Below are 12,950 nucleotides of genomic sequence, written 5' to 3' on the forward strand. Positions count from 1 at the left end.
TGTCTCTTGTTTAAAATGTCTCCTTAACAACTGAGCCGGAGCCAAACATTGGAAGTTTTCTCCGGACAAACGTGTCGTAAGTAAACCACGTCTGCGTCTCTCTGCGGGCACAATGCACCGACAATACTTTCTGACTCCGGGCGTCGCGTTAGTGGATATAACTATGTTGACTTAGAGGTGAAAAGCATCCAGAGAGCATCAGCTGTTTGCTGTTAAAGCAAGCTAAGCTAATTAGCAAGCTGGTGAAGCCCGGGGAGTCTCGCTCACTATCCTCACAAAACACTGAGATATTTACAAGCCGCACGGTGAATCTGATGTTCATGGCTTCGGTTTGAATGGGGAATCGTCTGTTATTATGTGGGGTATAGTGAGACACTTGCAGTTAGCTGGGGACGTTTGCATGACGTTAGCCAGGAGTGCTAACCGTCCTGCTCCTGGTGAAACCCTGCTCTATCTGTCACACACTTTGCACAAACACATCTTTTAACATTTCGAACACACTGTACTTCTGTAGGAGTCGGGATGGCAGGGACTGGCGAGGGGAAGAAAGAAGAGGCTGACTACAAGAGACTGCACAGCTTCCCTCTCATCAGGGTAGGACAGGAGTGGGACAGTGCACCAAAGCTTGGTCACTGCTCATGTGGGATTATAACGTTTCTTTTCCATGTGTGCATTGTGTCAGATTTCATATGAACTGGCACAATATGTCCACTGCATTTAACCTCTATGTGTTTGTGCAGATAATCGAGCAAACCTGAAAACCATCTCTGATAAACTCTGGCTTCACTTTGTACCCAAAAGCAGGTTGAGACGACCAATACAGCAGGGTTCTGGTAGCATGAGGTGGGGTCAGTCCAGGGTCTCTGGAGCAGGGGCATTACCCTGGTGGGGGTGCCCTGGAAGCTCTGAGGTTTTAGATCTTAGATACAAATTAGATCTTAATCAACAGTGACATTTCTTTCATAATATATGCCATAGCACCTGACAAGCCTCCTTTATACCTTCAGAGCTGATGTTACTTTGCTAGTGGGGTCACAAAGTAGTTGACCATAACGCACTCAGGTGTCCTGGCATGTGGTTGTTGTGTTTATAGAAAATAGAAAACGCCTTTACGCACAGACAAATACAACTTTAGGGTGGCCAATTAACCTCAGATACATTTATTTGGACTGTGGGAGTAAACCAGTGTACCCAGAGGAAACCCATGCCGACACTCAGAGAGAACATGCAAACTCCACACAAAGTTTGGACTCAGAGCTGCTCTTCTGAGAGTGCAAATGACCAAATAGTACAACATAACTTCACAGATGTTTCACAGTAGATGTTTGAGTTGATTGTGATGTGCAGAGGTGGGTGTGAATCAGTGAATGTGGGAATTTATGCGGGCCACTGTATCCCTGTTCTTTTTCTGAGACCTAAAGTTGTTTATGGGTTTAATGTATGTTTGATGAAATATTTTAAACTTCAGTTAAGTCGCAATTTAAGACGAGATGATGGAGAAACAGCTACAGTGTAAATTATCACCATAAAAAATCAGAATTATTGAAAAGTAACAGTGAGACAATCTGTTTTGAGTAAAATATGATCAAAGATGGGACATTTTTTGGGTCATTGTCAACGAGTGCATCAACAAAAAAGTATAATGCAATAAAACAGTTAATCTTTTCCATAATATCACTTTATTCATGATTCTTTAAGATTTATTTGATTTACATGTAATTCTATTGTTCATAAAAATACAAAGGAGAGGATTCTGAAACCATAGTTTAATCTTATTTCTCACAGTCATAACTTCTAATCTGCTTGAAGCATTTTGATGTTTGAGGATGGGAATGTAGCTATAACTAACTCATCAGTCCATCATTATACTACTTATAATAAGTGTTCAGTTGTTGATATTATTCGACTGTTGTTTCAGCACACAGACATGCCTGAAGAGATGAGGGTGGAAACCATGGAGCTCTGCGTCACAGCCTGCGAAAAGTTTGCCACCAACAACGAGGTCAGTCCGGTCACTCGGCGTGATTTGTTTTCATTTCCCCGAGTGTGCTCATCAAGTTGTTTTGTTTGTTGTTGTCTTTTTGTTCCTCAGAGCGCGGCGAAGATGATCAAGGAGTCGATGGACAAGAAGTTCGGCAGCTCGTGGCACGTGGTGATCGGGGAGGGCTTCGGCTTCGAGGTCACGCACGAGGTGAAGAACCTGCTCTACATGTTCTTCGGAGGCAGCCTGGCCGTGTGCGTGTGGAAGTGTTCGTAGCACCTCCCTGCCCCCGACTCAGCAACAAGCACCAGCTAGCAGCTAGCTCCACTCCGCCTGGGCGCGTCGCCGCCGGCATCTGAGGCAAACGCCCAACGGTTCTCGTCCACTTCGATAGTAGAGAGTAAAAAAAACACACACCCACACAAAAGGGGGGATCCCGAGCGCAGCAGACGAGCAGCTTCTTGCCTTCACGGCTCTTTTCTCCGTCTTTGTTTTGAACCCTGAGTCTGTCTCAAGTGTGCGAGCAAGTTCGACTTTTACAGAAATTCCAACCAGCCAGGGTCTCCAAAGTCCTTCTATCCTCATTCCTCTTCAGGGAGCGTGTGTGTGCGCGCGACTGAGTTTCTATATTCGTGTGTGCTGGACACGCACAGTTTTTGGTTTGACTAGCATCGCATCGTGACCTTCCTGGGTGACACTAAGCCGTCCACACCATCCGTACCTTCTCACACGTGTCTTTCTCTCTCCTACCGCACTAAGTCTTTCAATAAGATTTGTAATATTTTTTATGTGTACATAGTTTGATGCAATTTGAAGAACTTGTTTTTAAAGACCAGTGTCATGTTCTTACGACTGAAGGCTTGGAATACCCCCCCCCCCCCCCCCCCCCCCAACTCGAGCCGAGCCAAGCACCAAGCCCCTCACACTCCCTCTAGGCAGAGGTGTTTGTAATAATCCCTGATATATATGATCGCCCCTCTGGGTGGTAATAGCAATGTGATTGTTTCATGTTGATGCCAGTTTTAATGCAGCGGAGCTTCATGTGTGAACTGACTTGATTGTAAAATAAACTGATATGTGGTTATAACGGAACTCAAACTCTGTGTGCGTTTACCTGGTGTTGAGCATAAAACCAGAAGAGTTTTACATTTTATAAACCTAAATTAAAGAGTCATTATTTATAGCAGGTGTCACTCATTGTAGTTCAAATGTATGCTTATTTATTATTATTATTATTTGTTGTAACCAAGTATATGGACTGGCAATGTATATATTTTCACATAACCAAACAATTTGGACCAAAAATGAATTGGGTGGGGCCACATATACCTTGGGTGAGCAAGACCATAAAAATAGTGCTATAATAGTCTTTAAACCTTTAATTCTATCTTTGTTGACTCACAGTATATATGTGATGAAAATGTCTCTCTTTTCACAAACCCAAACAATTAGTAGAGAAAATGATTGTAATCTCAACATGAACCTTCTGGTTTAAAATACAGTGAAATGTTCCACAAAAAAACAACAACCTTGCATTCTGCATGTTGTTATAAACTCGCCCTGCCAACGTGGCTTTGATGGTGAGGAAGCTGGCTGTCATTCTGATATCTCAGCACGGGTCTAAGTTGTATCCAATCCTTTTAGGAAATTTCTGTTTTTTCTTCAAAATGTTTGCAATTTGCTTCATGGTTTGGCCGGGTCGGAGTCTCTTGCAGACCATTTTTAGCCTACAGGCCTTATGTTTGACACCCCTGGTTTTCAGCTTAGTCATGTCAATAAAATTGTATTCGTCCCCCAGAGGTATTATTTTACCTCTCCAGCCACACTGAGCTCAATTTGGGGACTCAACCTGATTTAGTTTTACCTTAATCAGAATTAACTCTTCGGTAGATATGTCGAACAATGTATTTTCCTCATGTTCTTGTTGAAAACAAAATGTCTTTTTGAATTGTATACTCCTTTCTTTTAATAACCAAGTTAGAGGTCTGTAACATTTTATCTGATACTTTGGGCAGGAATAACTTGCAATCGTGTCCAAGAAAGAAAAGAAATATGGCATCCCCTCCTGATATTCCAAGTTTGCCCACTGATAGAAATTATGTGTCATACTCTCTATATCTGGTTTACAATTTAATAGGTTTACATCAACAGTCTGTGTTAGTCAACAAAAGGATCCATCCATATACATCTGTGTATATGTGTTTACATATGTTTTCATCCTTCTTTTTAAATACACTCATAGCATCATGATTTTGTTGGAAACGTACATTTTTGTACATCTATTAATATGTATATTAGCACTAACCCATGTCCACATTGAATTTTTCCATTTCTAGAACAAGTATTTCATTCAAATTCATCTTAGTCTCATCTTAGTATTTTTTATCAGATTGTGAATATTTCTTTGTAATTTGATACCAGCCTCCCTGCCTCACCGTAGCGCATGGCCACATAAATAACATTATGAACACCTACTGCTGCGACATGTAAGAGAAAAGCATAATGTGTCCTTTTTAACTGAGTTTCTGACGAGGTTAGGAATTCCAGTGGGGGTGAAACAACAATATTTGAAGTAAAGAGATGGAAGAACTATGATTTACCTTTCGCAAAACAGTCACGCAGCGAGAAAAGAAAGATCGCTCTGAGTGTTGCTTCCAGTCAAATGACACATTTGTCTCGTGTCAGTAAAAAAACTGCATTTTAAGAAGTATACCCTTCACTCGGAGGAATAAAATGCCAGCAGCTGCTTTAACACGGCTTTGCAGAAATAGGTAATACACAGAGGAGGGGACCAACAAAGGTGCTTCCAAAAATACCAAATAAAGGCTTGATATTCATGAGGAAAGAAGTAAATGGTGATGTGTCAGAGCGGATGATGAAAGCTGGATGAGACATGTTTTCTCTGAGAGGCGAGAGGAAATTGTGTGAAGAAGATGCAGCTTCACAATGTTCCACTCCTCAGGAAGCGATTGATATATTCAGAGGAGAAAGTTTGTGAAAGTATCTGTTTTCTTGTGCGTGTTAAATGTCTTGGTGGAGTTGTCCTTATTGAAAGCAGCAGGAAGGGTTGTGTTGTGGGGTTTGGCTGACAGTAATGATCAGTTCGGTTCCCAGAGCTGCCAAAGACGAGTAGAAAACCAACAACAAACCCCTCAGAGTTGCATCCTCACCCACCGCGCTTCGGCTCTGTTCATACCACAACATTAAAGATAAGGAGAGGTTGAAGAGGGGGCAGCTGGGCTTGGGATTGGCTGCTCACAGGTTCAATCACCAGTGGATGTGGCCTCCTACTTGTGGGACAATTTGGAAAAAATGAATTTCCCGAAAGAGGTTGCTAAAGTATGATAATTTACTGTAAATCTGATAGGACAGTTTATTTAAAAGGATATTTTGCACTCAAATTGAACATTTTAACCCCAACACATTTTATTATTCACCTCACATCATCAAAATAATCTCTGAAAGACAATTATACAAATGAAAAGTCATTTAAAGGAGTGAAAAAAATATTTACAACCACACATATTTCATTAACTGTGGTATTAATCCCTCCTCAAAAGAAAATCATTTTACATTACTGAGTGGTACAATTGTTTTACAAACTCGGACACTACGTGTAACTTTTTGAGAGTGTGTTTACAGATAATTATCGGTAGAGATCTGTGCACAGAGCATATTCTATCACATGTTTCTTTTTTTTAAATTTTGGGGTGAAAACATCCACGTGTTGCACAAACTGGGAAAGGTTATGTTTTTCACCTACTGTATAGAGTATTTTACACTCATGCAAAGAGCTCAATCCATCCAGTGCCGTGCCTTGCTCAAGGACACTTTGACAAGTGCAAGTGACAAGAGCAAGATAGGGGCTCAAACCTGCAATTTTCCCATTCAGAGATGGCTACTATACCAACTGAGCCACAGCCACCAAAGATACTGACAACATACTGTCAACATACTTTAACAAAAAAAAAAAAAAACCTCTCTCATAGAGACTCCCAAAGAGTGACCATGAAAAAACAAACCTTTGAGCCATTATATTTAAGTTCTAATTGTTATTCCTTAATAAAACTGTATTTTTTTTTTATGTATTCTACTAGTAATCTAACCTTTGACCTGCTGTCATTTGCTCACTGACACACAGTGAAGCAAACAGCCACAAAACCAATGTGAAATACTTTTTCTTCACCACATTGGTAGGAAAGATGCAAACACTTAACCGCTCAGTTTACCATTATAAGTTTTTGCTATTATCATTGTACCTCTGATTGAAAAGCCATAGATCTAAAGTGTAAAGTCAGCTCTCATATAGATGGAAGTATTTCCAGTATGCCGATATTTCAGATCGAACCTTATTTCCACACGAGGATGAAATACCGTGTCATAAGCACATTTTGTGGTTTTATATTTGCAGAAAGAGTGTAATAAGACTAATACATCAGAGAGCGAACCATAACGTGAAGTATTGAAGAGTGCCGAGAGCTCTCTGACCCAGCTTCAGAGAGCGAGTGAGCCGCCTTTATTGACAGATGTCTCAGTGTTTGTGTACTCGAACCATCCTGACCTCACATCAGGACAGGCTGCACTCACTGACTGTCTTTTGTCTGCTCTATTTTAATGTTCCCTCACAGCCTCACCTTACACACCAAAAAGCCAGAGTTAAAGTACCATAACAAGTCATTCAACATCCCATGATGGTAAATAATACCGTACGATTGTGTTTTGTTTCTTCAACCTGCACTCTGTCGAATTAATTTATCCAAAGTGCCCTGGAGCCTCAAACCGCTCTTTTAACAGGCCACATTTCTTGAAAACAAACATATTATGATGTCATGAACCTTTGGTGTCAGCTCAAAGAAAATGCTTTAAAATCTGACAAAACAATTGTCTTATATACTATTGTTGTCATGTAGTTGTGTGGGAACAACTGATCAACGAGTTTCTTCACAAAAAAAGATTTCCTGCCTAATGTTGCTCATCGACTTGAAATGAGTCAATTTTAAAGACTGTGGGAGAGTGTGTTAGTTTTTGCCTTACTATAAAACTGTTCCGGATGGTCTCTCTTTCCAATATGCAAGTTTTTTTTTTGCCAGCATAGTTCCTCAGCAGTTGTTGTTTCAGTGAAATCCCCTCTGAAAGCTTACTCACAAATCCCCCTTTAAAACTGGCTGTTGTGCACCCGTTGATTGCCAAGCTGGAGCGTTGTGCAGACACCTCCGCCGTCTCCAGCACCGAGGAGAAGTGGCACTGCTTCTCTGAGAGTACTTTTCAGCTCATGAATTACTCATCTCTCCCTAAGTTTAGAATTGGGGACGGATTTTCTCCGTCTGATTGGAGCGGAGGTCATTACCAATGAGTGGCTGCCTGAGCGAGCACCCGGGTGGCCGATCCACCCATTTCTTCAGCGTTTACATGGAAGGACGGAGACGCATGCTTCCTCTCTACAACACAAATCTGTTTGCAGGGTTTTCAACGTTGGGACATTTTCCGACAGCACTACGCTAAATGACTGAGATGGATTTGACTGGGATACATCTGGATTTGCCTGGATTGGTGCCAGCCTAATACACTGATAGCTTTCCCCCAAATACCCCTGGCTGGCCTACTTCATGCTTGTACATCGTGCATTTACCATAACAATGCTCCGATTAATCCGGTGGTCTTGTGGCAGTAAACACACTCCCACCCTGTGCACCTCATTCATTATTCACCTCAGACACTCTTTATATATATCCTCCCTCTCCTTGTGTCTCCTCGATGTTGTTAAATATTCATACAAAGAGCCACAGAGTCACACTAAAGACTCGGCTAGTTTGCTTAGTTTCGACACTGAAATGCTTTCAATGTGACGGCTTAATCATTCTCTGAGAGGCTCTTCAGGGCTTTGATGGAAGTTACAAATATAATACAGGGCGGAAGTGGGAATAGTTAAATGTTGCGTTTGTGCACCCCTTTGGTAGAACACAAACAAATTGCATAGTGATACTGCAGGCTCTCTTGCATGATTACTTCAATGTAAACTCATAGCCTGTGATTAAAAGTTCAAGTTCTCTTGTTGTCTTAAGGTGGTTTGGTAGAATATTTTACACAGGAATTGTGTGTTGTCATTTCCATGACAACGTTTCCAATGAAAACCCATCGTTTCTGCGTTTTCCTTTCAGAAAAGTTTTGGATTTAAACGCCAACACTTTGAGAATGACCTCTGTTTACATTTAACAATTGGAAGTACACCAATATTCAAATGTACAGACGACCAAGGTGGATTATTATTACAGTGTTTCTCGACTATAAAGCGACCAAGTTCCAGGAGAATATGAACTGAGAATCATGACACTCTGGAGGGCGCCATCGTTGTTATTGTCCATCAAGTAACGAAGAACTATTTACTACGACTATGGTGTGCATGTGCAGTAGCAGCGTTTTAGAAAAGTCACATTTTCCTGTTGCCCCAGAGATTTGTAAATAACACGGGGTTCAAAGTTTATACGAGACTCATTAGCAGCTCGCAGTTAGTGCCTAAATTTAACAAAGGTGGGTTTATGATATTAGCCTCCTGTCAAAATTGCCTGTTTTGTGGTGATTCTGGTTTGAACAAAGAGCCCAGACCGAAAAAAACACCAACAGATCTGTTTTAACATGGAAACATGGGGCATCTGGGCGATGACTCCTTTAAAGTCTCCCTGTTAATTACAAGAGTGCAAAAAGGTGGAAAGGGTTTGATGGTGATTTATCTCAGCCTTTACATTAAAAACTCTTCTCTTTGCTGCCATTGTGATGACTCAAGGTCATTGCTCAATGTCCACTCCAGTCCAACATGTAAGAAGTAGAGACATTGTTGGCCTTTGTTGACAAAAGCTGTGATATTGATTGTGCATGTCAATGGACCAATTCTTTCAAGTGCTCTATTCGGAACAAAGTGATGAACACTCTCTGCGACAGATGCACAAACATTTCTTATTTACCTCCACAATAAAGGAGAAATTGTTGTCTCCGCACATCAGAGCAAGTTGCTCGCCGTCTCTGGTGGTGTCTTTCATCTCTGTATGTGCTGAGACTCCACTCTGTCACGTCGTCAGCAAATCTGTTGACGTGGTGGAAGCTGGCAGAGCTGTCACAGGTCAGCAGAGTGAATGAACGTGCACAAAACCCGAGGACTTGTGGGTTTTCTTTTTTTTTTTTTTTAAATGAGAAATTCCAGTATCCAGTTACACAGTGGCGTAGTTTCCCAGTCAATTATTGTGATACAATGGTGTCGAATGTGCAGAGCAAAAAAATAGCGTTGTGTATGAGTCTTTGTTTTCCGGATGAGGTGAGGCAACATACAATGCAACCGACATTATCTGTTGACCTGTTGCTCTGTAACAATATCACTGCTTTAACCTTTAAGTTCTCAGTCCCTTGAAGTCAGTCTTGGGAGGTCCTGGTCTTGGTTTTGGTTTTGACTCAGTTTCGGCCCCTCACGGTCTCTGATTTGTCTCGACCTGGGGATATTCTGGTTGTTGGTCGTAACTCAGTCTCAGGTTAGGCAGTTCTTGACCACAAGACTGCTATAAGTATTTCTTTGCTCCTTTTTTAGAAACTAAAATATTGCATTGTGGGGTTTGATTACTCGTAAACGTTGTTGTTTCACATTTTATGTAATGATTCTGAAGTAACCTGAATGTCCGTATTTCTGTGCAGATATAACCACAATTTCAGTATATACTAAAGTCATATGAGGGAAAACTAAATGTTTGTTTGGGTCTCTACAGTACACAAAACTTTGCATTACCATACCTTCAAGCTCTTCTTCTCCTCTTCTGCTTGTATTTGTTGCCGATAAATCACAGTTGCTGTCCCCGCCGGTGCTCTGAGGATGCAGGCGTCATGTGTTTTCCTCTGGGGAGTTCTGGAACCTGAGGCGCAGTTTACATCTTATAATATAAAGCTGCTTTAAAGTTAGTGCACATAATGGATTTCCAATGGCAGGTGCAATATATTTGTGTCAGAACCAGCACCATTAAAATGGATTATTTTCAGGTTCCTGCAGGTGAAACAAATGTATCAGCAGAATCATTTCACAACAAACCTGTCGGAGGAATGTGAGGGAATAACATTTGTAACCATCAAGTGGGTGAACCCTTGAATGTAAAAAAAAGTTTTTGAAAGAAGATACGTAAATGACAGCAGAAAAGCAGCAGGTCTAAAACTATCTCATCTTGTCAGATTTATCATATCATGACTTATAATTACATATTAAAGGTTAGTCCAATATTTGGTGGTGAATATTTTACTAGCATTTCTGTGTTGGAAAAACTCAGTGCTGTATCTTAGCAACCTTCAAGTTCAGAGCAACCCTGTGTGTGTCTGTATATGAGTGTGTGCATGTGCGTGTGTGTGTTTGTGTGTGCCTGCGTGGGTATTTGTGTTTACTGTACATAGCGTATGTATCATGTGTCTGTGTGTTCCTGCTTTATACATACCTTTGTGCATGCACCTGTATGTGTGCGTGCGTGCGTGCGTGCATGCGTGTGAGTGAGTGTGTGTGTGTGTGTGTGTGTGTGTGTGTGTGTGTGCGTGTGTCAGAGACTGACAGCACACTGGATTCATGAGCCGGTACTGATAGCTGAAGAATTTATTTAAAAAAAGAGAGAAGCTGAGTCTTTTTTAGTGCTCAGTCTGTAAATTTGCAGATTTCAGTCGAAGTTCAAAGATGCAGAGAGTTTGGGAGTAGAGAAGTGAGAGAGTTCATCAGTGGGAGAAGGGAGGGGACAGAGGACAGCAAGAAGAGAGCGGGAAGGATAAATCTTTCATCTGAACATTGCTGGTAGACTTTTTTATTGGAAAATGAGAAACACAATCCAATATTAATATGGATGTAAGTGTGTGTGTGTGTGTGTGTGTGTGTGTGTGTGTGTGTGTGTGTGTGTGTGTGTGTGTGTGTGTGTGTGTGTGTGTGTGTGTGTGTGTGTGTGTGTGTGTGTGTGTGTGTGCGTGTGTGTGTGTGTGTAAGAGCTCTTTTTTTCCCCAAACATCAGTAACTGCAGTGATGCATTTCATTAGCTCGTCTACCCACTGAAACTAATGAGCAGTTCTGAGGGGGATATGCAGCAGGGTGGCGAAATAAAAAAATATATAATAAAGGAATGCATGGTGATAATTGTGTCACATCTAAAGCAAAGGTTTTTCAGAGATGCATGGGAATGAGAACCCCTCCCATTCACCCCCCACCGCTCATCTCAACAGCTGTTTGAAAACCTCCTGATAGTCTCACTACAAGATGTTTATAAATGAGGCATTGCGTTTCTGAAAAAATATCAATGTGGTTTTAAAATGAGCCACAACAGGTCACTCCCATGATTTCAGTCTGGGTGTGACTGGATCTTAGTCCAGTAGATATTTTCAAGTGAAACTCAAAACTTTTATAGTATTTTTGGTGTCCGTTTCCATGACAATGGTGCTCGGAACCGATGAAACACAACTTTATGAAATAAGCTCCCAAAGGCAACTTTTTCGAAAACGCTATGACTTTTTCATCAAGTAAATGGACGACAAAGCTTCAACAGCACATAAAGAATACGGCCATTGTAAATAGTTCTTCTGCACATGCATGAACAGATAGACAATAAGAACAATGTTTGTCTCCAGTATCATGACTCCCAGTCCATATTCTCCTGAAAGTTGGTAGTTATAGTTGACAGTTATCCAGAATAGCAATCCAACTTGTTGGTCTGTCAATGAATATCTGTGTCCTTCGATGTCGGCTCTTCATATCACTGTGAAACAGAATTCACAAAGCATTGGATTGTTGGGTGGTGGTGGTCCTTATTTATAAACTTTTGAAATCTTATGGTCTGACCTTTCCAAAATCCTCCAATTGACAAAAAAGTGGTCCGTAAAGTTTAATGAAAATATATTAATAATTAGAGTAGCTCAAAGGTCCTAAAGTTTCCCTATTTCCCCAAAAAAATGCGTTAAATTGGGAAATGCATAGGCGAAATAAGAATCACATAGTGCTTGTGGCTTCTCATGGGGGTCACAGATGTTATGGTGAGCATTGTAAATTGGGAGTTGTAAACACCACTTAATATGTAAAGCAGCTTCAAACCGAGCTGAGCAGGGACTTGCACAGTTAGACAAAGTACAAAGAGTTCAAGCATGACAGAAATATTAATTGGAACAAGTCATGCTTGACCTGATCTGCATTATTCCATCACAGCAACCTTTAAGAAATTTGGATAAATGGATACAGTGAGAGAAACGCATTAATAAATCACATTCCTTTTTAAATGTTAACAAAAAAAAGGATAAATGAAGTGCAGAAAGGAGCAGTTATTTATTTTATTGAATTTTGCTTTCAGACATGAAAGCAGCATCAAAGAGATCATGGCATGAAACAAGTAGGACTCCCTGGAGTCTGGACACTGTTGCTGGAGAAAAGATTTCAATCAGAGGTGTCAAACATAAGGCCGGTGGACCAAAACAAGCCTGCGAGATTCTCCAACCCAGCCTGTCAAGCCACCTGGCAAATAGTAAAAAAAAGAAAATTCAAAGGAAACATTGATTTTTTTTTTTTAACACCGAGACCCGAGGTGGAATAGATTAAAGCCATAAAATGTGTTTGATATCCCTATCCTTTAAAAAACAAAAACAAAACTTTATTTAAAGCTTGAATTCAGTCATTACAATTCATATATCTTAACTGCAACAGCAGCAAAAATGTTTACAATTACAGGAAATTAAGGGGAACAAAACAACCAAATCTTATTGACAATAACATGGCAGAGATAAAGGAAGGAAAGCAAAATAATGAAACACGAATAAACCAGTGTGGCAGACTTTGTTGTGATATTTTGTGTAAATGAGAATTGTAAAAGTGACTTTTGTAAGTAATTTTTGAATACCTCTGTGTGGATATTGATCATTGATACACATTTTTTTTATTTCAAATTAATTTAAGACTCAAAATAAAAATCAACCTCAATCTGAAACA

The 12,950-nt window shown here is 40.5% G+C and overlaps 1 protein-coding gene across 2 annotated transcripts; it reads left to right on the plus strand.

Annotated features, from left to right (window-relative positions):
• The first annotated feature begins 16 nt into the window (after positions 1 to 16).
• LOC308149136 (dynein axonemal light chain 4) lies at positions 17 to 3,034 on the plus strand. Of its 2 annotated transcripts, XM_080520806.1 has the most exons (4): positions 17 to 76; positions 515 to 594; positions 1,919 to 2,002; positions 2,093 to 3,034. In XM_080520806.1, the coding sequence occupies exons 2-4, from the start codon at positions 523 to 525 to the stop codon at positions 2,255 to 2,257; spliced, it is 321 nt and encodes a 106-aa protein (XP_080376932.1). In that variant the 5' UTR covers positions 17 to 76; positions 515 to 522; the 3' UTR covers positions 2,258 to 3,034. The 2 variants fall into 2 exon arrangements, with proteins under 2 accessions (XP_080376932.1, XP_080376931.1); XM_080520805.1 differs by lacking the exons at positions 17 to 76; positions 515 to 594 and having other exon boundaries at positions 1,280 to 2,002.
• Positions 3,035 to 12,950: the final 9,916 nt, after the last annotated feature.

Source organism: Blennius ocellaris, assembly GCF_963422515.1.
Source record: "Blennius ocellaris genome assembly, chromosome: 3".
Lineage (NCBI taxonomy): Eukaryota > Metazoa > Chordata > Actinopteri > Blenniiformes > Blenniidae > Blennius > Blennius ocellaris.

Bases quoted from the DNA above. Each gene is read 5' to 3' on its own strand.
- LOC308149136 (XM_080520805.1), top strand. From the start codon at position 1,817: ATGTTTGAGGATGGGAATGTAGCTATAACTAACTCATCAGTCCATCAT. The intron at 2,003-2,092 runs GTCAGTCCGGTC...TTTGTTCCTCAG, and splicing joins AGTTTGCCACCAACAACGAG to AGCGCGGCGAAGATGATCAA.